The sequence below is a fragment of the Cavia porcellus genome, unplaced genomic scaffold (assembly GCF_034190915.1).
Source record: "Cavia porcellus strain 051 isolate PalLab524CR breed Dunkin Hartley unplaced genomic scaffold, mCavPor4.1 scaffold_17, whole genome shotgun sequence".
Classification (NCBI taxonomy): domain Eukaryota; kingdom Metazoa; phylum Chordata; class Mammalia; order Rodentia; family Caviidae; genus Cavia; species Cavia porcellus.
Window position 1 is genome coordinate 43,751,847 of NW_026947500.1, and position 26,408 is coordinate 43,778,254.

The 26,408-nt window shown below is 56.4% G+C and overlaps 1 protein-coding gene and 1 long non-coding RNA gene across 3 annotated transcripts; both read right to left on the reverse strand.

The window, feature by feature from the left end:
- Positions 1 to 806: 806 nt before the first annotated feature.
- On the reverse strand, positions 807 to 12,551 carry Spi1 (Spi-1 proto-oncogene). 2 transcript variants are annotated; one of them, XM_063227929.1, is made up of 5 exons: positions 12,270 to 12,551; positions 9,847 to 10,006; positions 2,778 to 2,965; positions 2,055 to 2,217; positions 807 to 1,512 (listed from the first exon to the last, which is right to left on the reverse strand). In XM_063227929.1, the coding sequence occupies exons 1-5, from the start codon at positions 12,312 to 12,314 to the stop codon at positions 1,196 to 1,198; spliced, it is 873 nt and encodes a 290-aa protein (XP_063083999.1). In that variant the 5' UTR covers positions 12,315 to 12,551; the 3' UTR covers positions 807 to 1,195. The 2 variants fall into 2 exon arrangements, with proteins under 2 accessions (XP_063083999.1, XP_003465196.2); XM_003465148.5 differs by having other exon boundaries at positions 9,910 to 10,006; positions 12,270 to 12,545.
- A 4,111-nt stretch (positions 12,552 to 16,662) lies between these two features.
- On the reverse strand, positions 16,663 to 26,086 carry LOC106026556 (uncharacterized). The gene is made up of 2 exons (XR_010040226.1): positions 25,914 to 26,086; positions 16,663 to 18,894 (listed from the first exon to the last, which is right to left on the reverse strand). It is a non-coding gene; the product is annotated as an uncharacterized LOC106026556 (long non-coding RNA).
- Between the last annotated feature and the right edge of the window lie 322 nt (positions 26,087 to 26,408).

Sequence of the window (26,408 nt, forward strand, 5' to 3'; positions counted from 1 at the left end):
TTTTCTTTTTCTTTTTTTTTTTTTTTTTTTTTTTTGTCTTTTTGAGACAGGCTCTCACTGCACATAGTTCAGGCTGGCCTTGAGCTCACTTTGTAGCCCAGGCTGGTCTCAAACTTGCAGTGATCCTCCTGCCTCAGTCTCCTGAGTGCTGAGATTACGGATATGCGGCTTTTTTTTTTTTTTTTTTTTTTTTTTTTTTGTCCTGGGAATTGAGCCCAGAGCCTTTGCTCCGACCTGAATCTCCAGCCCTTTTTTATTTTTTATGTGGAAGATGAGATCTCACTAAATTGTTACGCTGATTGGGTTGGGCTCCTCTGAGCATCCTCCCGCCTCAGCCTTCCAGGGTTGGGATTACAGGCCTGTGCTGCCGCACTCCAGTTCGCAGTCACCTTTTGCTACCTGGGGAGACTTAGAGGTTTCCCTGCTCAGGGCCCTGCAGGACACTTCTGGGTCTTGGGGTGTGGTTCCTCCTCCCGGGTGGACGGAGACTCAGCTGGAGTCCCAGCTGGGCAGCAAACGGTCACTGCCCCTGTGTGGCCCCGCACAGCTCACAGCAGGGCCTGGTGTTAGACTCCTCCTCTTAAGGCTTCTGGTGCTGCATGACCAAAAAACTCAGTTTTGTTGCTGTGTTCACCCACACTGCCATCATTACTGGGTCAAATCTAACATTTCTACTTCAAGAGTCATTGATCAGGGGCTCGGTTTTTAGCTCAGCGGCATAACCACCGGCCTTGCAAGTGCATGGTCGTAAATTTGATCCCCAGTACTGACAAAAAAAAAAAAAAAAAAAAAAAAAAAGTCATTGATCAGGCGTGCCGAGGGCCTTTTTTTATTTTTTTATACTTTTGTTTTCTGAGACAGGAGCTCGCTGTGTAGCCGGGGCTGGTCTGGAGCTCCCAGCAATCCTCCTGCCTCAGCCTCCCGCGTGCTGGGAGGACAGGCGTGCGCCACCACGCTCCGTGGCCCTTTCCATAGGACCCAGCCCCCTAATCACCCGGAGGACCCGTCTGCACCGGGCAGACCCCTGTGGCCTGTGGTGTCCGGCTTCGGGTAAAAACCAGGGGACGGCGGAAGGGAGGGTGGTGTGGCCGCACAGGGCGCGCACGGGGCGGCCCGCCACGGCTGAGAAGAGCTTCGCTCTCAGGGGCGGCGGGAGCTGTACAGAGCGGGCGGGCGGAGTCCAGCGAGGCGGCGCTCAGCGCGGCGCCAGGCGGCCGGGCGCGGGCGCGCGGCCCAGCACCTCGCCGCTGAACTGGTAGGTGAGCTTCTTCTTCACCTTGCGCACCTCGCCCGTCTTGCCGTAGTTGCGCAGCGCGCGCGCCATCTTCTGGTAGGTCATCTTCTTGCGGTTGCCCTTCTGGATGCCCCAGCGGTGCGCCAGCGCCTCCTTGTGCTTCGAAGAGAACTGGAAGGTGCCCTTGTCCTTGTCCACCCACCAGATGCTGTCCTTCATGTCGCCGCTGCGCAGCAGGTCCAGCAGGAACTGGTACAGGCGGATCTTCTTCTTGCTGCCTGCGGGACACAGCGGTGGGGCGGGCAGCAGGGCACGGGGACCCCGTCTGGGGAGCAGGGCCGGGAGTGAGGGCACCAGCACTTCTGGGGGACCCTCAGCTTCGGAGAGACCCTTCCTCTGGGGGCCCTCACCTCCAGGGGACCTGCACCTCCGGGGAGACCCTCACCTCCGGGGGGCCTCACCTCGGAAGTTGGGAGGGACCAGGAATCCTCACCTGTGGGGGGCTCCCACCTCAAGGGGTCATGGGGACCCTCAGCTTCAGGGATTTGAGAGGGTCCTTTCTGGAGCACCCCCACATCTGGGGGCCAGGGCAGGAGAGTATGTAGTGAGCTGCTCCCAGTTTATGACCAGTGCACACACATTCATGCACACGCACACACAATCACACCGTCTTGCGCACACACACACTCCCAGGCTGAGGCTTCAGACGTCTGCAGCCGCGCTTTGCAGCCAGCGCACACTGCGCGCAGACACCCGCAGAGCCCCTCATAGACGTCCCCACAGGGGATGGCATAGCCTGGTTGGGGGTGGGGACGAGTACCTGGTTCCCCGTGCAGGAGGTTGGGCGCAGGCTCCAGGCCATCGGCCTCACCGTCCGAAACCTCCAGCGGGGGGCTGTGCCTCTCGCCCTCCTCCTCATCTGAGCTGGGCTGCGCTGGGGACAGGGGTGGGTATGGGACGCACATCCGGGTCACGTAGGAGACCTGGGAAGGCAGGAGGGGAGGACACGCTGAGAAAGGTTGGATGCTGAGGGGTCTGCAGGGGTGGCAGCGTCGGTGCTGGGGCGGAACCTGCGGGGGAAACTGGGGAGGTGGAAGCTGGGGGGGGGGGCACCCAGGGAACCATATTAGGCAGGGTGTTGACACCCTCCCAGCTGCAGAGGGGGCAAAAGGGGATGGGAGGTAGCGGGTTAGGGACAGGAGTGTGCAGGTGACCAGTGAGGGGGGGGTATGGAGGTCAGTAGGTCATAGGTCAGAGGTTATAGATGGGGTCAGGGTCCCTGGAACTGGGTCGGTGGGCCATGGGCCGTGGGCAGGGCCAGTATGAGGTCAGTAGTGAGTGACGGGGGTGGGGCTAGTGAGGGTCGCAGCCGCAGGGGTCCGGATATGGGGAGCCAGGCATCATCTGGGGGAGATAAGGGGTGCTGAGTCCAAGGTCAGCTCGGGGGTCAGTGCAGACCTTGCTGCACGCAGGCAGGAAGCCACGTCGGCTTCCTGAGGGGCTCCATCCCCACCACCCTTACAGTGGGGTGCAGCACTCGCACCTGGTGGCCGAGGCCAGCATGGGGCGGCACCATGGGGGCTTCGAGGACATTCATCTGCTCCAGCTCCATGTGGCGGTACAGCTGCTGCAGCTGCGGGGGCTGCACGCTCTGCAGCTCGGTGAAGTGGTTCTCGGTGAAGGCCTCAAACTCGCTGTGCACGTGGTGGGGGTGGAAGTCCCAGTAATGGTCTGCAGGGATGGTCAGGGTCGCGGTCACCAACCAGCACCCCGGCCCAGGGGACAGCTGGCGTGGCTCCCACTGCACCTTCACCTCCCATGCTGCGCCCCAACCCCAGTTCCTCCCCCTCCAGAGCCTCCCACGGCTCCAGCTCCTGGTTGCCCACAGTCACGTGGCCTCGTCACACGGCCACAGTCACGTGATGGCAGTCACGGGACTAATAATGTCCCTCACACACCGAAACTTGTCCAGACAAAATGCTGTGCCCGAGGTGCCAGGAGCCTTCTCTGGAAACTCCCGCCAGTGCCGCAAGCCTGGACCCGCGGGCTGGAGCCCGACAGCCACTGCCCTGGCACCCGAGTTGGCTAAGGAAGATCTCGGGCACGGCTGGTTCCTCTGGGCACCTTTTCCAGGAACAAAAACTGTCGCATGCCCACGGGTCTTCCTGGGCACAATTTGGGGCCCAAAATACAAGAGTGGTGTAAAGGGATAAAAGGGATTTTCTCATGTGGCCCAGAGGGAATGTGTGAGACCGGCCGGAGTCTGCTGGGCACGTACACAGGACACACACATGCGCGCGCACACACAGAAGTCTGTCTGGTTTCCTCTGTCTCGAAAACACACATCCACACGTCCCTAAGAAACAAAGTGTGTCTTTTAGCTCCGGACTAAATATCGCTTGCTTGCTTGTTTTCTCCTCCTTCTGTCCTTCTCTCTTTTCCTCCCTCCCTAACCCTCCCTCCCTTTCTCCTCTTTCTCATTCTGGAGCCTCGTGCATGCCAGGCGAGCACTCTGCCTGTGAGCTGTAGCCCCAGTGCTTTTTTATTTTTGAATTTGAGGCAGGCCCTCACTAAGTTGCCCAGGGTGGCTTTCAGTTTGAAATCCTGTTGCCTCAGCTTTCCCAGTAGCTGAGACCAGGATCTGCTGTCTGGTAGCTTTACCATGTGACCCTGGCGGGGATGCCCCACTCTGGAAGTCAGAGGTGCAGCAGGGAGGCAGGGTGTGTCTGTGAGATTTGGGGAACCACAGTGCAGGTGGCCTGGGTCCGCCACTGGGAGGCGCTGTGACTTGGACAAAGCCGAGCTTCAACCCTGGATGTGCCGCTTAATGCTCATAACAGGCAGTTTCCTGGCCTGTTTCCCCATCTTGGTGAGGTTAATTATGCTCCTCATTTTGTGGGTCTGGTGTAGGAGGCAAATGAACCGATGCCTGCTGGGTGCTTTGACTAAAGCCCGGCCTGAGGTTGAGACTCAAGTTTCTGAGTCTGGAAGGGAAACCGGGGGGCTCATCTGTGCTTTCATCCCACGGGGCGATAGCAAGAGCTCCGGTCTTTAGCAAAGGGGCTGTATGGGGCTCTGGGATTTTGGGGGTCAGATCCAGCTTCCTCTTTCCTGTAGATCCCCACACTCCTGACCCCTTGCCTACACTGGGACTTGAACCCAGGGCATTTGCACTGAGCTGTTTTATTGTAAAACAGGATCACCCTAATTACCAAGTTACTTAGACTGGGCTCAAACTCCAGATCCTCCTGCCTCATCCCCCTGTAGTGCTGGGATTGTAGGCATGCACCACCACGCCTGAGGAGGATTGTACTCATGGAAACCGGAACCCCTTCCTTGGGGTCTGCTCGAACCTGCAAACCTGAGCAAGGTTTCAAAAGGCCCCACTGAAGTCTGGCCTTGGCAGCTGATGTGGGTGCTCAGGCAGTTGTTCGATAAATGCTGTCTGGTGAGCAGAAACCTGCAAATTCAGGGCGTCTGAGAAACCAAGACAAGGGAACCTCCTGTTTCTGGACCTCTCCTCATGGATATCTTGCTCTGTCCCTTCCCTGTGCCACCCAGAGGCCCTTCACTTGGCTCCGAGCTCCCGGGAAGAGCAGCAGGTCAGCAGTACCTCTAGAGGGCGCTCTCTCCTTCCCGGGCCGCCAATTTGTAATGTCTGTGAAATGTAACAGACAGTGTGCTGAGCATCTAATTCCATACCGCACCTCATCCTCATCCCAGTTCCGAAGAGATGATCACTGCATTTGTCTTCCTTTTGCATACAAGGAATCTATGACTCAAAGGGGTCGGTGCAGTCATGAGTAGTCAGGACCCAAAGCCACTTGGGTCTATCACAAGACTAAACTATTATCACTACACCACACCACGGCTGAGGAACAAGATGTTTAGTGAAGCTTTGAGACATGTACGCAGTTCTTGGTCTTCCATCATCCACCCATCATTCATTATCTATCATCCGTCATTTATTCATGCACCCACCAAGCATCCATTCATCCATCCATCCACCCACTCATCCATCCATCCACCCATCCATCCATCCACCCACTCATCCATCCATCCACCCATCCATCCATCCACCCATCCGTCCATCCACCCATCCATCCATCCATCCATCCATCCACCCATCCATCCACCCATCCATCCATCCATCCACCCATCCATCCAGTCATCCCTAAACCATCATCCATCCAACTGTCATCCATCTAGTCACTCGCTCACCCACATCCACCCTCCTGCCAGCCAGAAATAACCCACTCATCTTGATCTCTCATTTCCTCCCTCTTAACATACCAGACTTTCATCCACACATCCCTATTCTTATTTAGTTGTCACCAGGACAAAGAACGTGATATTCAAAATAAGTCCACATGAAAAACGAAGCCTGAGGAGTCATCCAGGTGACCTTAACTCCTCAGGACAGAAACCCCAGCCTGAAGCCCAGGGCTCTCCCAGGAGCGAAAGGACACTCAAAACAGAAGAAAGAAGGGGAGTCAAGAGAGCGAAAGTCAGGGAAAACCACAAGAAATCACAGACCTTTGCATGAGGGCTTCTGGGACCCAGCTCCTCCTGAAAATTGTTCGGAAACTGAGGCCCAGAGAGCACAAAGTTCAGGGTCTAATTGCACCTGTTAGTCTCTTAATTGTTAGAGTTTCAAAAAAAAATTTTTTTTGTACCAGGAATCGAACTCTGGACATCGGGCTTGCCAGGCAGGTGCTTATGCTGCTGAGCTATATCCCCTGCCCCCAAAAGAGGTCATTTCATTTATTGAAGCTAATTAGTGCTTCATTAGTCATTTTAAGAAAGCCTTCTCAGAGCTGGGGATTTAGCTCAGCGGCATAAGCACCTGCCTTGTAAGCAGGCAGTTGTGAGTTCAATCCCCAGTACCCATAAAAAGGAAAAAGACAAAAAAAAAAAAAAAAAGAAAGAAAGAAAGCCTTCTCTTTTTTTATACTGGGAATCAAACTCAGGACCTTGTGCTTGCCAGGCAGGTGCTAATGCTGCTGAGCTATATCCCTGGCCCCTAAATTCTTTAAATTCTTTCTTTTTTTGAGACAGGGTCTCATTATGTAGTCCAGGCTGACCTTGAACCTTAGCAATCCTCCTGCTTCAGCCTCCGGAGCACTGGGATTACAGGCATGCACCAGTACACCCAGCTAGAATTTTATTCTTCCCTGTTATGAATTATGGGTCGGATAGGGCCTGTGTTCTATTTATTTCTAAGTGTCTTACAATGTGCCTGGTGTGTAGAAGACACTGGATACTGAGATAAGTAGGCTGGTGTGGGTGGAGGGACATGCAGTAGGTGGAAGGGAAGACAGAAAGGAGGGTGAGTGGGTGGGTAGATGGGTGTGTGAATGAATTGATGGGTAGGGGTTGCTTAGTGATGTACAAGACTGAAAGTGTATGTGGAGATTTAGATGGATGGATGGATGGATGGATGGATGGTGGGTGGATGGATGGGTGATGGGTGAGTGGATGGACAGGGTGTCTGTTTCACTCACCAATCTCATCACAAATAGCAAATTTTGTTATACCAATTAGAATGACTACTATTAAAATAAAAAGAAGCAGGGCTGGGATTTAGCTCAGCAGCAACCTGTCTTGCAAGCATGTGGTCATGAGTTTAATCCCCAGTACCAATAAAAATAAATAAATAAAATAAAAAGAAACAGAAGATGGTCAGTAGTGGTGAAAATGTGAAGTTAGAAATCTTGTGGCTCATGCAGCAAGTGTAAAATGGTGCGGCCACTCTAAAAAGGACTAGGACAGTTCCAGAAAAACTTAGCACTAGAATCAACATAAGACCCAGAAATCCCACCACCAAGTTTGAATGCAGAAGGGTTGAAATTGGAGTCTTGAAGGGCCGTCCTCTCCCAGGGGCACAGCAGCATTAGTCACAGTAGCCAAAGGATGTGGGCAGCCCACATGTCCCTCCAGGGATGGGCAGATGAACAAATGTGGTCCATACATACAGTGGAGTACTACTCAGCCTAAAAAAGGAAGCAGACTTCTACCAGAGGGACGCACCTTGAGGACACTGGCCTAAATGAAATGAACCAGTCATGAAGGAATGGTTCTGTTTATGTAGGGCACCTGAAGTGGTCAAATTTATAATGATAGAAAGTAGAAGAGGTGGTGTCCAGGCGTGGTGGGGCATGCCTCTAATCCTAGCGCTCTGAGAAGAGGCTGAGGCAGGAAGACTGCCAAGTTTGACTCTAGCTGGGGCAACTTAGTGAGACCCTGTCATAAAATTATAGAAAAATGGACTGGGAATGGAGCCCAGGGCACGGGCTTTGGGTTTGATCCCCCATACAACAAAGGCAACCATAGCAACAACGAAAGAACAATGGCTCAGGTCTGGAGGCTGAGGGGATCCGGGAGCTGCTCAGTGGACAGAGACCCAGTTTTTCAAGATGACAGGAGTTCCGGCGAGCGCGTGTGCAGTGCCACGAAGCTGGGCTCTTGAAAGGGCAGGGTGGGGTGGGGATGCGGCTGGTGGCGTGGTGCTCCGTGTGTGTCTTCCCAGATCCCATGAGCCCAGGTGTCAGTGTCTGCCACCTCCTATCCACTCTTCCCCAATTCTGCTGCTTCAAGTTTCTAAAGAAAAAAAGTGCTGCACACGGCAAAACTGCCATCCATCAAGTGACAGAGTAGACAGGAGGGAAACAGGAAGAGAACAACAAGAAGAGAATCCCCCTCACCTCCACACACCCTTTCTTATGAGGTCCTGAGAAGATCGAAAACCACAACCTACACTTGCTGGACCCTGCTCTGGGCTGTTTGTTTATTTTGCAACCCTCCTGCCTCAGCCTCTCAGAGTGTTTTTAAATGTTCACCACAGGCACAGACATGTGTACACATGCGTGTGTCCTATCAGGTCATTTCCCTGATCCACACTCCAGCAGGGCATGGGCATGGCTGGAAGGTACAGCGTCTGCCCATCCAGGGGGAGGTGGCAGGCTCAGTTCCCATCACAGAAAACAAGAAAAAGGGACCCCATGCCGCACCCACCCCTGCACTGCATCTCCAGCCCCCTGCTGGTGGCCCTGGCTCTCCCGCTGAGGTCCCTCCTGCGGTGGCCCTTGGTGCACTCCATGTCCCATGCCAGTCCCGGGCCTGCAGTCAGACTCCTGCGCAGCGACCTCCTCTGCCGGCTGGGACTCCAGACAAGGCAGTCACCCCTTCCCTGCCCCGAGCTCCTCCTCCTCCGGCCTGGGGAGGCACTCACGCTGTTGCGTGCACCCTGAGCTTCCTGCACAGCACCCGACCTCACAAAGGACGACATGTCGGTATTGTCGTGCTTTTTTTCCCTCTTTCTTCTGGTACTGGGGATTGAACTTCACGCTGAGCTACATCCCAGTCGCTTTTTAGTTTTTAATTCTCAAACAACATCAGTTGCCCAGACTGGATTTGATCTCGTGATTCTCCTGCCTCTGCCTCCTAGAGTGCATGCTCTCAATTTTAGGGAGGAGGAAAGGGGAGCTCAGAGAGGCCCTGGTCCTCGGTGGAAAAGCACACTTACAGGACCCAACTCCTCCCTGCAGCCTTGGCACTAAGCACAACTACCTAAAAAGTAGTCTCAGAGGATGAAGCTGAGGGTCCTTGAGAGTCTTCAGGTAACGCCTTCCAGCAGGCGACCGGAAGGGCGGTGAGGGTGGGGCCGACAGGCCCAGGAACACCTGAGTCTCGGGGTGTTCAAGGCTCAGCCTAAGGCAGAGCGTCAGGCATCCAACCAGGGGTCCCCCTGCAGCTCCACGAAGAAGAGCCTGGGCCTGGAGACAGCAGCCTGGGCTGCGGCAGGTCAGCCACCAGGGGGCGCCCTCCTCACACTCAGGAGGCCGGGAGGAAGCGGAGCAGGGGGGTCAGGGAGCAGAGGGAGGTTTTCCCTCCACGGTGTCTGGATTTCCCACGGAGAGCATAGAATTCGTCTGTGCCCTCACAAATAGACTTGAAGAGGATTCTTTCAAAGCCTTTTTAGCTCTGGGTTTGTTTTGTTTGTTTTTTGGGTTTCTCCTTTTTGAGATAAGATCTCACTATGTAGTTCAGCTTGGTTTTAAACTCACTATGAAGCCTAGGCTGGGTTGGAACTCAAGGTGATCCTCCTGCCTCAGCCTCTTGAGTGCTAGGATTACAGGTGTGCTCCACCACACCAGGCTCCCCAAATCCACTCTGTGTCCTTATTGCAACACATCTTCTGCCCAAGTCCCTGGTACCCAATCCCTCTCTCCTCAGCACTGAATTTTTTCTAGGAAAAGGCTAGGATTGTTGGGGGACGGTGAGAGACCTGGATGGAGAGGCGGTCCTCCAGGCCAGGACCCTTCCCTGACCCTCTCATGCCCTGCAGTGTGAGAGGCCTTGACCTCTGCTGAGCAAGGGCTCCTCAGGGGCTCCCTCCTAGCTCAGGGTGGGGGGCTCCACTCCAATCGGTGAGAGGGCTTGGCTGTCTCATTGGCATCCCATGGGCGAGGCGGGGGTGCTGAGCCCTTCACTGATCACTGGGGTGTGGTTCGACCCAGCTGGGCCCTATGCAAGTCCCTTAGCTCCAGGCCCATGCATCATCTTTGAAAATATCCACAAAGACAGACCAGGTACGTGGGGAGGAAACTGGCCTGGTTCTGGGACTCCAAAGAAGGCCCCTGTGGCTCTCCTGTCCCCCGCCGGCCCCGACTCACCGCTGTGGCTGTCCCCATCGCTGCTGAGGTACTGGTAGTACTCATGTGGGGGCCGCTGGTACAGGTCCGCGTCATAGGAAACCAGCTCTTCTGATGGCTGTGGAGAGAGAGGGCGTCAGGGCTGTGCAACCTCGCAGCCAGTGGTGGCCATCGCAGGTCAGAGAAGGACCAGGCCTTGCACACACCTGCCTGGGCCGGGGCCAACCCTGCCTGCCTCTCTGGTCCACCTGGAGCTACCACTTCCCTGGGGCCAGGTACAGCCAACCTCACACTCAGTCAGGCTGTCACAGCCCAGTCCTGTCACACACTTTCACAGCTACTGGGTCACCCAAGGTCACACATGCACACCCTCGGGTGCACGCGGATGTGTGTGAATCGATACCCGCACACGAAGCGTCCTGGCCACCACCTCACCCCCCATGCCACTGGCATCCCACAGTGCCCTGAGCCCTGGCCTCCCCTCACTGTCTGCCCCAGGCAAGCACAGGGCCACCACAGTGAGCAGCACAGGGACCGGCAGTTTGTACAGAGGTCACCCAGGCAGGCTGTGGGGGCCAAGGGACAGACAGAGGGCTGTGATTTTCGCTCTGCTCTTCCAGCTCCTATGCTGGGGTGCTTCCCTCTCTCCCTTCCCCCACTCTCCTGCCCCCCACACCAGCTGGGGCACAGGAGCCCCCAGCCTTCCCAACAGTCACCCGATCACCCAGCCCTGCAGAGTGCGAGCACAGATTGCACAACAGCCACTGTGGCCCTCAGGCTTGGCTTGGGGGCCAGGGCTGCCCACCCCTTGGTGGTACTCAGCGTGGCCCCTGGCACTGGACATAGAGCTGGGTGGGGGCAGAAGATCCTGCCCCACTGCAGTTCAGGGGCTGGGAGCCAAGGCTAAGGACAGTATGGCCAAACCCCTAGGCCTGTGGTTTTCTTTATTTTTCTTAATTTATCTATTTTTTGCCACAAGGTCTCTCTATGGCTTCAAACTCAGGCTGGCCTCAAATTCACAGCAGTAGCCGGTCGTGGTGGCTCACGCCTGTAATCCCAGCACTTGGGAGGGAGGCTGAGGCAGGAGGATTGTTGAGAGTTCAAGACCAGCCTGGGCTACAAAGTGAGCTCAAGGCCAGCCTGAACTGCATAGTGAGACCCTGTCTCAAAAAAACAAAACAAAAAAAAAACTCATGGCAATATTCCTGTCTCAGCCTCCAGACTGCCGGGGTTACAGATGTGTGCCACCACACCCAACACCTGTGGCTTTCTTGAGGCAGAGTGGGCACTGGTGGGGACAACTCTTAGGGCCCCTGGCTGTCCCAACATCTCCCAGGTCCCCAGTAGAGGCACATTTGAGGGTATAGTGGGCATGGCAGGGCAGGCAATCTGGTCCTGTCTGTGCCAGGCTCAGGCCAAGCAAGGGGTAGGAGCTCAGCATTGGGGCAGCCCCCCAGATCCCAGGGGTACAGGCAAGCTGTGGACAGAGGTGCCAGGCCTTGGTGCCACTCCAGGGCCCCTGGGCGGGGTGGAGAGGAAGGTGGCTGTTGTCTCCGGACAGGGAGAGCTGAGTCAGGGGGCAGGCGCTTCCTGGCACCCTAGAGTAAGGACTGGGGGTGGGAGGTGGCACCCAGGATCCTCTCCCAGGGTCCCTGGACTGACACCTGCCAAGGCGGTAACTGTCAACCAGAGTGGGCAGCAGTGCAGATCGGCCCCACTGGCTGCCCGCTGTTGCCGGGGTCCCCTGGGGCCACTGCGTCTTCACCAACATTTGGCCCTTGGCCTCGTCCCACCCTAACTGCAGGCCGATGCCACCCTGGGTCCTACCCCAGCCCAATCTCAGTCTCAACCTGGGCACAGCCCCTGCCTGCTACTCCCTGAAGCCCAGCCCTGGCAGCGACCCTAACTGCAGTGTCCCTCGCTGGCCCAGCTGGGCCCTGCCCCTACCTCTCTGGGACCTGAAGGCCCCAGGCCTGAGCCTTTTGGCCAATGACCGAGTCCTTGGTGCCAGGCCCCAGAGAGGGCACTGGGGATCCATCAGGGACCAAGTTCCAGTGCCTCCGTCTCCAGGAGCCCCCTGGCCCTGGGCTGAGACCTGTGCCCTTTCCTGTCCTGGCTGCTCACTGTCCCTGAGCCAGTCGCCTGTCTTCTCTTCTCCCGCCCTGCTGCCCAGCACCCTGCCACCAGCCCATCTATAAATAATCCCTTCAGGCCCCACCGAGCACAGCCCCACCATGGGCCCGGCCCTCAACCCTCAGCCACGCTCTGGGAAGCCGCTGCCAGGAGCCCTGGAGGAAGCCTGGACTTCCCACTGATAGCAGCTGGGGACAGCGATGGGCATCGAGGGCCAGCTGGGCTGGCGGAGGGGCCCCGATACTCACAGGGGGGACGAGGGGAAACCCTTCCATCTTGCACGCCTGTAACATCCAGCCGAGCTCTGTGCGGGTCGGGTCCCCTGCCTCCGGGGGGGCCAGAGCGGAGCCCCTCGGGACGGGGTGCCCCGTCGGGGGACTGGACGGTCGGGCCGTGGGGTGGACGCAGGGCTTGGGCCTGCCCCCTGAGCTACAGGAGCCCTCGGGGAGCCCCCTCCCTTGACATTGCAGGGCCAGCGCAAGTTCCTGATTTTATCGAAGGGCCTGCCGCTGGGAGATAGTCCCCTTGGGGTGACATCACCGCCCCAGCCCGTTTGCATAAATCTCTTGCGCTACAGGAAGTCTCTGGCCGCCTGGGGCAGGTGGCGCTCAAGGGGCTGGCCTGGGAAGCCATGGGGCCCGGCCCCCTGCCCAGAGGAAGCTGGGGCCGGAGGGGACAGGCCAACTCGGTCTCCGAGAGGCCCATGTAACTGCGCTCAGGCCTAGCAAGGCTCCCAGGCCCCAGCACAAAGACACCCATGCGGCCAACAGTCATCATTACGGTTAGAATGGTGGCCTCTTGGGGACTTTACACTGCCTTTTTGTTTTTTTGTTTGTTTGTTTGTTTGGTTGGTTGGTTGGTTAGTTGGTTTTTGGTTTTTTGGCATTACTAGGGTTGAACCCCAGGCCTTCAGACAGAGTTACACCAAGCCCTTTTTTTCCCTGTGTATTTGGATCAGAGTCTCGATAAGTTACAAGTGGCCTCGGGTTGGACTGGGAATCCTCCTGCCTCAGCCTCACAGTGCTGGGATTGCAGGTGTGGATCACCACAGCTAGTGGGGCCTTTACTTTAGGGGTGAGCCTGGCAGGCTGAAGGCTCTGATCCCAACTGCCAGGCTTAGCTCTGTGGGCCCTGGACTGCACTGCAAGCTTCTACCTCCACTGCGCTGAGCTCCGGGGGCTATGTCTGTGGCTCCTCCTGCGGCGGCAGAGTGTGCCCCTCACTCTGTCCCTCCCAGCTCCTGAGTAGCATGGCTGCTTCCACGTCCCAGCCCTGATCTCTTGGCTTTCTCAACCCTCACCAGGCTACAAACCTTGCTTGTGTGTCCACCCTACTTTCCTATTTTTCTGTCTCGTTGCCCACTCATCTGTCTACCCATCAACTCCCCATATATTCATTTATCTGTCTTTTTATTTAGCTCCCATTTATCTTCAGCCATTTCATCCACTTACTCATCTTTTTATCTACTTGTTGATCTAGCCATCTGTGTGTGCATATATCAGCCAAGCCACCTACTATCAGTCTACTAGTCAGTCTTCTTTTCCATCAGTTTATCCACATATATTCATCTACCCATCTGATCACCTGTTGGTTCATCTCTCTATAGGTTCATTCATTAATTCACTTATTGATCCATCCACCCATCCACCCCTCCACCTATCCATCTATCTATCCACCCATCCATCTATCCATTCATCCACATATCTGTCCATTCATCCATCCATCCATCCATCCATTCATCCTTCCATCCATTTAACTATACCTATCCATCTACCCACCTATCTATCTACCCATTTATTGACCCATCCACCCATCCACCCATTCATCCATCTACCCATTCACATCACCACACATCTGTGCATCCATCCAACCATCTATCCATCCACCCATCCATCCATCTATCTATCCATCCATCTTTCACTCACCCATCCATCCACCCATCTGCCTACCTACTCATCCACTGATTCATTCACCGTGCACCCTAGTCACCCATCCACCCATCCTTCCATCCACCCATCCTTCCATCCATCCAGCCACACATGTATCCCTGCACCCTCTAACATTAACTGAGTTTCAAGTCCTGTGCTCTGTGCTAGAAAATGGGGCAGGATCTACTCCAGGGGGTAGAGGGATGAGTAGAGACTTTTCTGTCTGTTTGGTCTCTGGTGAGTCCTTTCTGCAGGAAGAACTTCCTGTACCTTTGTTTCCTCTTCTGTGCCATCTAAATCCTTGTTTCCCATCCCCTCCCCACTGCAGCCAGCCTGCCTCCTTCCTGTCTGTGGATTCCCAGGTCCTGAAGTTTTTCCTTACTGCCAGAAAAACCCAGAGATCACAAACTGGGCATGATGGGCACACCTGTCATCCCAGCACTCTGGGCGCCTGAGACAGGAGGATCCCAAATTCAACCCCAGCCTGGGCAATTTAATCAGCTGGACCCTGTCTCAAAGTAAAACATGGATAGGGCTGAAGACGTAGCTCAGTGTGGAGGCCCTGACTTCAACCCCCAGAGCCACGAAAGAAAGAAGAAAGAAAGAAACAAAGAAAGAAAGATAGACAGACAGACACCGTGGAACTCGGCCTGGTGTCGGCGTTATGTGGAATCCCCTTCTGTGTTCCCTGATGTTTTTGTGTCTCCACTGGGGACTTTCAGCAGGGACCAGGTCACAGGTCCTCGGGGCTCCTAGGAACCTGACTGAGGGCCACCCTGGGAGGCAGGGAGAAAGCTGACCCCTCCCCTGACCACCCTAAGCCAGCCCCGGATGAGGGACAGGGGACAGGAGTGCTCCTGGGACCAGGCCTCACTGCCACGTCTGCTGGGGCCTGCACTCCCGGTCCGTTGTCTGGGTCCGGCTTGTCTGTGCTCTTTTGTGCTCCTGCCTTCACACCCCTTTTTATTAGTGTCTTCTGTGTGTCACCCTGGTGGGGTGCTGCGGGGTGGGCATAGGAGAGGGCGTGCTGGGTGCATCCGGAGCCGTGAGTTCACTCAGCTCACAGTGGAACAGGCCGGGGCCACGGAGGCAGCCAGGAAAGATCTCGGGAGCAGGGAGCTGCTGTCCTTGCGGCTGTGAGCAGGGCTGAGCAGGAAGGAGGGGAATCTGCGTGCTGAGTCCAGGCGCCTGCAAGGTGGGGTGCTCAGCCCCAAGCTCCCGAGGACTGAGTCGGGGTCCTATAGAAGGAAGAGCGCCCATTGCTCCGCCCGGCCAAGCTGGCCTGTAAGAGTTGCAGAAGGCACCAGCTTCCAAGGCACAGGTCTGAATTCCAGCTACTCAGGAGGCTGAGGCAGGAGGATCAAAAGCTTGAGGCCAGCCTGGGAAATTTATCCAGATCCTTCTCAAAATGAAATTTTAAAAGGCTGGGATGAGCCAGGCTTGATGGTACATACCTATAATCACAATACCTGGGGGGCTGAGGCAAGACGATTGCAAATTTGAGCCCAACCTGGCTAACCTAGTGAATTATTCATTAAAATTTTGCATTGAAATTTTAAAAAAATAAAGAGAGATTGGCATGTAGCTCTGGGGTAGAGCACTTGCTCAATATACACAAAGCTCTGGGTTCAATCCCTGGCACAGAAAAAAAAAGAGAGATTTGAGGCCAAAAATCTCCGGAAATGGGCAGAAGTGTCCCACCTCCTGCTGGTCCTGTGACCCAGCAAACATCAGCAGGGCTGATTCAGATTCTGGGCTCTGCACAGAGAGCCTGGCAGCACCACACAAGGGTCCCAGTTGCCCCAGATGGCAAGGGGAAGGAGCCGGGCTGTGACAGCCCTGTGGGACCAAGTTCTGGTGCAGGGGTTTCATGAATGAAATGCATTTTCAGCTTCACGGGTGGGAAACCATCCCCCTCCTGTGTCAGGGCACTGTGGCCTGAATGACTGAGCGCAGCTCTATGGTGCTGGGCGTGGAACCGAGGGCTCGTGTTGACAGCCAAGTGCTCCACCGCCTCAGCCACCGAGCTGCAGCCCCAGCCCTGTACCAGGGAGTTCAATCCTGAGCCAAGCACAGGTCTGATAATCCACCACTCCAGGCCCCCAAAAGGACCAAAGCTGTTGGCACCATGCTGGGTGCTTTTACCCGTGTGGTCCAAGCCAGACACTTGTACAAGTGAGGCCTGGGAGCTCAGTGGCCCTCGCAGGGTCACACAGTCTGAGGAGAGCACGGAGGGGGAGAGGAGGAAGCGGGAGGGCTCAGCAGCTGAGCCAGGCAGGACAGGCAAGGAAAGAGAAGCCAAAGAGAAAGGCCCAAGAGAGACAGAGAGAGGGCAGGATGGAGCACACCTGTGCTGCTGCCACTCGGGAGGCTGAGGCAGGAGGAGCTCACTGGGAGTTCGAGGCCCGTCTGGGCTACAGAGTAAGACCCTGAATCAAAAACGAAAAGAAGAACCAAAAAAGTAAGAACCCCAGAAGAGAAAGGAGAGACCAGGCAGGGGAGAAGGATCCCAGGAGGGGAGGGCGACACAGGGGACAGCGACAGTTGGCAGCCAGAAGGGGTGGGTCGAGAAAGAAGTACCCCAGCCTCCTTCCCCCACCACGGAGTAAAGGGGATCAGTGTGGGCCCCGGATCTGCATACAAAGGAGAGGCCAGGCCATTCCTCCTCAGCAGCAGGAAACTGGTTTGAAAACCAAAATCTTGGGATCTCCAATTAATGAGAAGTTTTTCATTGTTTTATTGTTTGAATAGATAACACAGGTGTATGGTTCGAAATCCAAAACAGAAAAGATCCACAACTCCCCACTTCCTCTTCCACGGCGGCCACCCCTGCTACCTGATCCTGCGTGTCCGCTGGGGCACGATCGGGGCAGACAGGAGCCTGCAGACACAGAGACAGTCGTTTAAAATCTGTTTCACTTTAAGTTGTTGAGAGAGGGTCTCACCGGGTAGTCCAGGCTGTCCTTGAACTCATGACGACCCTCCGGCCTCAGCCTCCTGAGTGCTGAGATGACGAGCACGTGCATCACTGTGCCTGGCTAGTGCTGTTCACTGTAATGACGGTGGAGTATCCACCACTCGGATGTGCAGACGCTCCCCGATCTGTGATGACCCCACCTAGGGTTTTCTGTTTTACTTTATGATCATGTGAAAAGGATCCATAGAAACTTCTACCAAAATACTTCGCATTTCCAATCTTGATCTCTTCCCTGGCTGGCAATAGGTGGTCTGAGATTCCTCTGTGACACTAGGCAGTGGCAGTCGCCACAGTTGCTGGTCACCATTGATTTTCTACAGTGTTCAGCATTGCTAAGCGAGGAGGTGTTACCAGTTACATGCATTAAAAGTATCTCCAACTTATGATGGGCTTGCCAGGGTGTAAAGTCCCTCACAAGGTGAGGATCCTCTGTACTAGGATCTCATGATGTTTCCCAGGCTGTCCCAAGCTCCCAGGCTCAAGAAATCCTCCTGCCTCAGCCTCCTAAGTAGCTGGCTCTACAGGTGGGTACCACCATGCCTAATTGTGAGACTTTTCAAATGATGCATAGTTTGAAGAATAAAGTGAACACCTATGCAACGGTGCTTCAGGTCAAAAAATTAAGCATCAGGACTTGGGAGGTAGCTTAGTGGTAAGACGCTTGCCTAATGTGTGGGAGACCTTGGATTGGATCCCCAGCATGAAAAATGAAGGAAGGAAGGAAAGAAAGAAGGAAGAAAGGAGGGAGGGAAGGGGCAGTGCTAGGGATGGACCCCAGGGTCCTATGAATGCTGGGCAGGTGTTCCCACTGAGCTACATCCCCAGCCCCTCTCCTCCTTTTTGAAACAAAATCTCTCTATGTTAGACTTAAACTCATGGAAATCCTCCTGTCTCAGCCTCCCAAGAGCTAGGATAATGAATGTGTACTGTACCACCACACCTGGCTCCTTGCTTCTTTGGCAGGCAGGGGTAACCTGGAATCAAACTCAGGACCTCACGCTTGCCAGGCAGGTGCTGCACTGCTGAACTAAATCCCCAGCCCCCTTGCTTTTTTTTTTTTTTTTAAAGAGGAAAAAAAAAAGCAAAACAGAAAAAAAAGGTACTAATAATACAGAATTTCAAAAAAGATAAAGAGTGAGAAATCACTAGTTGATAAATTATATACTGTCATCTTAGAAATAGAGGGGCTGGGGATTTAGCTCAGTAGCATAAGCGCCTGCCATGCAAGCACATGGTCGTGAGTTCGATCCCCAGTACTGATAAAAAAAAAAAAAAAAGAAATAGTTATTCAAGTTACAAAAGTAAAGCATACAAAGTGTACATGCAAACAGTGAGACTACAAACAGTTCTGCTCAACGATCCAACAAAAACTTAGTAATACTTAGTAATGTGATTGTCAATTCTACACACTAACATACGTGCAGTTATATCCTTTAGAGCACTTCCTTTTCCTCTCTTTTTTACAATAGCAATTACACATTTTGGGTTTTATTACTCCTACAGTTCTTACTATTTTTTACACTAGAGACATAATGTGATATTTGTAAATATGATTCTTATTTATTTCTCATATGAGGAAAGAGTTGTCTCCATTTACCCATGAAGGCCTCAAGAGCATCCTTTTTATAGCTGAGTAATATTCCACTGTATAAAAATACCACACCTTTTTCATCCACTCTGCAATTGATGGGCATTTTGGTTGTTTTCCCCTGCTTTTCTTTATAAGCATTTCCAACAGTGCAGTTCAGCCTTTTCTTCTTTCTTCGTTGTGCCGGGGGTCACACGCAGGGTGACTCCTGGGCCCTGAGCTGGGTCCAGCCCTCTCCTCTGAGCAGATTTTCCTATTTACGGAGGAGGCCGGTGCTGCACCGGCGTCTCTTCCTCCCTGTGCAGAACTGTCGTGATTGACACAAGCTGTCCCCAGGTGAGGGGCTTTGGGCGCTTCCAGTCTTCCATATACAAACAAGTCTGCAATTAATAAAATACCGCCTTTTACATCCACGTAGACCCCATCTCCGGTGAACCCCCAAATGCTGAGCTACCAGGTCTGACTGGTGCATTTCAGACTGAGACACAGAAGCAGGCGGCTGGTGGGGGACAGACAGGTGTGGGCGGCTGGCAGTGAGGGTATAATGCCTCCCCGCCCTGTGGCGGGGACAGGAGGCCTGGGCAGGGTGCTCTTTGTGCAATGATGAGCTGGGGGCCACACAGGGCCGGCTGGGTCCTGAGAGCTGCTCTGCAGAGGAGGCCGCGACCCACGCGCCCAGACCCCTCGCCCTGAGCCTCGCAGAGCTGGAAAATGAGGAAATGGCACCTCCCCGCCCCGGGTGGGGTGACAGGGCACGTCCACAGGCCGGGCCCCACAGCACGGCTGGGAAAGCCGACCTGAAGGGCCGAGTGCGCCGCGCAGCAATGGCCGTCTCGCAACTTCCTCTCCCGGTTGAGACACAGGGAGCGGCTCCGGGTGTCCCGGGTCGCAGGGGCCCCCAAGGACCCCAAGCTGTGGTCATAGCCTCAGGCGGCTCTCGAGAGCAGTAGGTCCCTCCACGAATCTTTACCTGGGGTCTCCTCTGGCCAGGGGACCCCGAGGGGCGGCCCTACCCTCAGGGCCTGCTCTTGGGGGACAGAGGATGACAGGCACCACACGAGCCATGTTAGGAGGTGACCTCGATAAGGTGGTCACAGCAATGTGGTGCAGGACAGAAAAGGGCCAAGGCTGTCACCACTGCGTGCCTCCTCTTTCTTTCTTTCTTTCTTTCTTTCTTTCTTTCTTTCTTTCTTTCTTCTTTGTTTGTGTTTTGAGACAGGGTCCCGCTATGTAGTCCATACCAGGCTTGAACTCACCACATAGCCCAGCCTGGCCTTGAACTTGTGGCGATCCTCCTGCCTCAGCCTCCTGAGTGCTGAGCTGACAGGCATGCACCACCATGCCTGGCTTTGGGGTGCCTTTGAGCAAACACTGGCAACGGGTGTGGGGACAGCTTGACAGGTGGGTGGGAGAGGCGCTCTGCACGGGGAGGGGACCAGGCTGTACCCAGGCCTGTGGGGCAGCCAGCAAGGAGGTGAAGTCACGCTGGGCCAGCCAGGGAGGCCGTGGAGCTCAGACTTCGTTCAGACTCTGGTTAAATGGTTCCATCATAGGGTGCATCCTCTCTTACCCAGATCCCAAGTCAGATCTGTTATTGTGCCCAGCCCATACATGCAAGGCAACTGAGCCTCGGGAGTGGTTTGAACCAGGTGACCTGTGATCCCGGCATTCACAGAGGCTGAGGCAGGAAGATTATAAGATCAAACTCAGCGTGGACAACTTTGAGACTTATCAAGACCCTGTCTAAAATACAAAAAAGAGCTGGAATGGAGCGTGGTATGAAGGCCCTGGGTTCAGTCTCTAGAGGGAAAAAAAAGGTTGCTTGTGACTTAGAGTAGCTCAACCACAGGGATGTGGAACCCAGACATCGAGCAGCTGAGACCCAGGCCCTGGCTGGGCACCTCAACAAGTGGTCCTGAAATGCCAAGGGGTGCACCTGGGAAGGGGAGCCTTGGCTGAGTCCCTGTGTGAGTCTCTGCTGAGCCTCCCCTCTCCCCAGGCCACAGGCCTTCTAAGTGCCATTTCACAGAAGTCAGAAAACAGGCTGTGCTCCGGGGACCTCAAAGTCTCCCTTAGGCCCCGGCCCCAGCTGGAGCCCAGACCTCTGAGGGGTCTGGTCTGGTCCGGCCAGCACCAGCCAGGATCCAGACCAGACCCGGCAGTGTCTCCCCTCCTCCACCGGGGCCACCACACCCCCGCCCACCCGCCCAGGCAGCGCGCTCTGCATTCCCAGAACCTCTTTCTCAATCTCCTAAGCACCAGCGCAGGCCCAGCCCCTTCCACACCCTGTGGCCTCTGTCCTTCAAGGGCTGCCTCCCCCTCCAGGCTGCCTCCCAGGACTGTCTGCCTCAGTCTCTCCACCTGCAGTACCCCAGCTCCTGCCCCATGCCCCCAGGCTCAAGGCACAGAGCTCTGGGCGGCAGACCCTGCTCAAGCACGGGGGCTGGGATTGAAGCCCCCAGTCACAGGCCGGCCCCTGCTGACCAGGCTGTGGGTGGAGAGCTCACCTCCTGGCCACATCACTCAGCCTCCTGCACCTCAAACCCACCGCCACCCACAGCGACTTCCGCCTGTCACCACGGCAGCCCAAACCCCGGCTGCTCACTGAGGCCGTGCTCCCTGCTGCACCCCCACACCACTCCACGCGCCCCCCCCCCCACCGTCTAGACGCCCTGGGTCTCTGCCCACGGCTGAGCCCTGTGGCTCCCAGCTCCTTCCCCTGTGGCTCCAGCGCCCCTCGACTGTAGCGGAGATGCCAGGCGTGCTGGGCAGCACTGCTCTGAGAACTGAAGCCTTCACCTGCACACAGCAGGGGCCCAATTAGTGCACACGCTTATGTCAACCTCTCCAAAGGTTCCCATCCCGAAGAGCCAGGCAGAGCAGCTCTGAGGCCCAGATGTGAATCCTGCCCCTGCCTCCAGGTTCACTGGCTGCTCAAGCCTCAGTGTCCACAATCGCAGAATGAGGGCAACAGCAGGGCTCGTGCCCTGGGCTCTGAAACCCAGCTGGGAAAGCAGCGGTGTGTGATGCACCTGCCCGTGGGGGCCTGTCCAGGGCCTCCTGGGAAAGCTGGAATTGGAGGACATGGCGGATCCGGGGCGCTGCCTCCCAGAGTTCTCTCTCCCTGCTGGAAGAAGGCCAGGTCTGGGGTGGGGACCCTGTGCTATGGTGAGCAGCATCCTTTAATGAAAAGGATGCTTGAGCTCCTACTGTGGGCTCAGAACATTGTCTTGTTTTGTTTTGTTGAGATAGGACTTCACTCTGTAGTTGGGGGGCCTCAAACTCACAGCAATCCGCCTGCCTGAGGGATAGGACAAGCATGTACCACTACACCCAGCACTGATGGTGTCTCTTTATGTAGCCTAGGTTGCCCTCAAACTTCAGATCCTCCTGCCTCAGCCTCTCTGCCTGGCTCTAGCACAATGTCTTGTCACTAACTTTATGGGTAGGAATTATCTCTACTTTACAGCTGAGCAATGGAATGCAAGTAGCCATTCCCACCTGCCCCAGGCCACACATCAGCCATCAACAGAATCGGGATTTGACCGTCTTATCCTATCCCAAAGCCGCTGTGTGTGCCCCAGGTCTGTGCGTCTGAGGTGTGGGGACCAGTGAGGCGGATGCTGGGATCAGAGCTGTTCAGGGGTCCTGCCTGGCTCTGGAGGCCAGGCCCGGAAGGGGTTAACTGCATGGAGGCCTGAGTGAATCACAGACTCCGCAGCCAGCGATGGAAATTCCCTGTGCATGGCGTGTGGTCACCCAGAAAAGGGAAACGGTGCTTTTCGGAGCACAGGATGGCGGGGGCCGAAGCCCGGGAGCAGACACTTGCCTGGGTGGAGCTGGTGAGGAAGGCCTGGCCTGCAGGTCTGTTCAGGTGCTAGGCGGTAAGAGGAGCTGAGCAGTCACCAGGGTAGGCCAGACCTCCTCATGCTACAGTGTGTCCATGGGCCTTGATGGATGGGTAGGAGTTCACCAGGCCCAGAACATGAAAGGGACTCCATGCCATGAGAACATCAAAGCCAAGGCATGAGAGTGTGACTCAGCGTGGAGCGCCTGTCCATACTGCTATTGCTGGACAACTCCTTCCTGTCCTTCAGGGCCCTCCCACGGGAGCACCTCTCTATCTATGCCTCTCTTTCCTCCTTTTCTTTGTTTGGTGAGACAGAGTCTTAATACATAGTTCAGGCTGGCCTTGAACTCATTAGCCCCAGTTGGCCTCAAACTATGGCAATCCTCCTGTCTCAGCCTCCTGGGTGCTGGGATTACAGGGATTAGCAACCACGTTGGACTTTTCCATCCACTGGAAGTTCTTAGGACTTCATGTTCACCTGCTGCTCCTGTCCATCTGTGTGATCCCCAGGGCAGGGGCTGAGTCCTAGCCATGGAGCCACTGGTACCCAGCACGGTGCTGGCGCAGCATCGGCGGTTGGAGTTTGCACCCGTCTCAGACTCAGAATCTGAGGCTAGGGCAGGCCAGGACTCCAGTCTCTGCCAGCCAGGGCCCAGCTTGGGGCACTCCTCACGATGGAGGTGTCAAGGGGAAGGATGGGCAGGGTAGCGGGAGACCCTGGGGTGCATGGCCAGCTTTTTGCCAAGCTTCCAGCAGCTCTGTCCCTGCCTTATAGGTCCCACCCTCCCGGCAGGGACACTGAGGCACAAGATGGACCTGGGGGTACTCAGAGAGAGCTTAGATTTTCCTGATGAATTCTAGGTTCCCAGTCCAGACATTCTAGCTATGCTGCCTTCTTTTCCAAGCCTCAGTTTCCCCTTAATGACAGAGATAGGAGAAAGGGCTTTTCCCAAGCACAGAACAGACAGATGTGAACATTCTCTTCGGGACAGAGGTGAGGGAAACATCAACCCGAAAGGACAGCCTGGTGTCACCTGCTGCCTGGCTTTGGGGCCTGCTGCGGTGTCCCTGGCCCATGCTCGCTGTCTCGCCAAGTCTGCACCACACAGGGACCCGAGGCCCATACGGGATCCCGAACCGGATTCTGCCAGCCACCCTGAGTGTAGCCCAGAGTAAGCCAGAGCTGTGAAGGCCCAACTCTCTTGACCCTACATGTCCACCATGGAGGTCCAGCAGGGCCCAGCAGCAGGGCGCGGTGGTGGCCACGGCTGGAGCCTTTCCAGGTGCAAAGGGGAACTGAGAACTGTGGGAATGCGGCTGGGCAGCCAGGGTGGCCCGGCCCGAGAGAGGGGGCTGCTCCTGGGAGCACAGATGGGTGAGCTCCCGGGACAAGGAGATGGGGACCCCCAAAGGTGGTTGTGGGGGTGGGGATGACCGTGAGGGGCCTGTGGGTTGTCCAGGGCCAGGTGGGCCTCAGGAGGTTGGAGGCCGTGCTGGGAAGGAAAGCGGAAGCCGTCGAGGGGCTGGGCAGCTGGGGATGGAGTGGGAGTGGGGGTGGGGGCCGGAGCTGCCTGGGTCGAAGCCACTTCGCTCCTCCGGGTTTCGGTTTGTAAATAGCTGCTGGCTCCGTGCAGGCAGGATGGGCCTGGTCCTTTGGTGGCTGGTGTCCAGGGAGGCCCAAGTCTAGGGGGAGGGGACAGACACTCAAACCTGGGCCTTGAGGGCCCCCAGGAGCAGCCAGTCAGGCCGGCTGTGACCTAAGGGGGACTCTGGTGGCCCTGCCCTGGGCAGCCCAAGCTGTGGTCACTGAGGTAATGCAGCTGGGCCCCAGGAGCTCCAGAACTTGATGACTCGGGCACAGGGGCTCATTTATTTATAACTGGGCCTCTGCGGCCAGAGCAGCTGCTGGGCCGCCAACTCAGCACTGAGGCCGGCCCAAGAACAGGCTGGCCTGGTGGCCCCTCCATCCCAGCCTCGGGGTCAAAGGATCCCCAAGGCCTCTTGGGTGATGGGAAGCTCTCAGGATGGAGGAAGGCATCGCCTAAGCTCTGGGACCCGGGAGGTGGCTGAACTCTGAAAGTGACACCAGTCTCAGGGTGCAGGCCAGCCTTGCTGCAAGAGGCCAGCGCAGTCAGCAAACAGAGCCAGAAGCATAGTCATCCTGTCCCCTTCTTGCAGCATCAGCTGAAAACCCAAACAGTTCAGGTCCGGGAAGAAGGCCGTGCCCAGCCCCAAGCCCAGCCCTAAGGGACCCTTGAGGCAGGCTAAGGGCTAGGAGGCCCCTCACACCACTCCGACTCTGTTCCCAGGCAGACGTGAGGGTGGGCCCTGCCCCACCCTGGCAGCCTCTTACAGGGACCCTTGTGCCGTGCAGGCAGCCAGATCCTTTCCTAGGGGCTCGCAGGGGTGAGGCAGTTCCTGCAGCTTTCTCCTAAATTCCAGTCCTTCTGGATCAACTTGTCACCCACTGCTGGCCCCCTATGGCACCAGCACCTTTCTGTCCAACCTGGTCCTGGCTCTCCTACCTCTCCAGGCCTGGAGCCCTGCCTGACACTCCCTGTGCTGGCCATCACCTCTCTAAGTCCCTACCCTGCTGCACCACTGAGGAGCTCAGCCTCAGTGCTGTCCAGAGCTTGGGCTCCTGAGATGGAGAGCTCAGTGGACCTGAGAAGTAGGGCAGAAACGGGCAAGGGACTTTACATCATGGTGGCCGTGATACCACACAAAAGAGGAAACCGAGGCTGGAGTAGGCCACTGAGGGCCAGCAGCACTCAACAAGTGAAGGACGGGCTGAGGCCAGAGCCACAGACCTAAGACTCAGCCTGGAGCGCTCAGCCTGGGCCTCTTGCTGACAGACCCCCGACCTCTGCTGGCTGGGTAAGGACGGGGCTTGGCGTGGCGGGACCCAGGCTATTGCCCGCTGAGTCTGGGCCTGGGGGTGGTGGGGTCAGGCTGCCCAGCCTGGAGCCACCCTGGCTGCAGCTGCCCTGTTTCCACATCGGCAGCAGCAGGGCCGGCGCCTGAGAAAACAGGAAGCGCCGGGCCACCACAGGAAGTGTGTGCACGCCGCCTCCCACCCCCGGCCCATTGCAAAACGCCAACAGCCCCATTACCACAGGCACCGCACAGGGGCTGGGGCAACGTGGGGCTGGACACAGACTCCGGCCCTGGCGCCTGGGCCAGGCCTGGGGAGGGGGGCTCCCTGCCCCTTCCCTGAGGACCCCAGTGACTCTGGCCTCGTGCCTCAGCCTTCTGTCTTCTGGGTTCCGGCCCAGTGCCCTGCGGGCCTGAGCCTGGCCTATGTCGGCCATCCTTCATCAGATGGTGGGGTCAAGGGTCACAGAGAAGCCATCTCTGTGACCTAGAGGCTAGCACTTGAGGCTGCTGCCTGCCTCCGGATCCTGATGAGGCCCCACTCCCAAGCCTTGCTGAGGCAGTCAGCCCAGGGCCAGCTGCCCCAAGACGCCGGGCCACTGCTGCACTGCTTCTGGTCACAGCCACACCTGCCACACGACCAGCCCAGTCCCCTCCTCCTTGCTCCCCGCTCACCTCTCTGTGCTGGCCCTGGAGCCCTGGCCTCGGGAGGAGACGGGGGCAGCGGGCCAAGGCCGGACGCCCAGGGATGCCTGTGTTCCTCCAGCCCCAAGAGACAGCAAGGAAAAGAGAAGAGAGTAGAGCATTTCATGGCTATAATAAATCAAAGGGGGAAGTCAGAGCAGGAGAAATAAGAAACTTCCCTAGCCTGGGCACAGGGACCTGCCAGGCAGCAGCCCCCAGGCGCCCCAAGCCTGCCTGCCTTCCTCCTGCCTCCCTGGCCAGGGCCCAGGTCTCGCCTATCAGGAGACCCCTCCTTCCCAGGTCCCTGGGGCTCAGGATTCCTGGCCCCCTCTCTATGCCAGGGCCTTTGGGGGTTTGGGGGGCAACCTGGGGGTTGCTATGTAGTAGGCTGTTGGTGGACAGAGGCCCTGAGAGGATGAGGACTCCTTTGGGGCACAGAGCTGGGGCTGGCCCTGGACTATAACAATGGGCAGGTCCTTCCCCTCC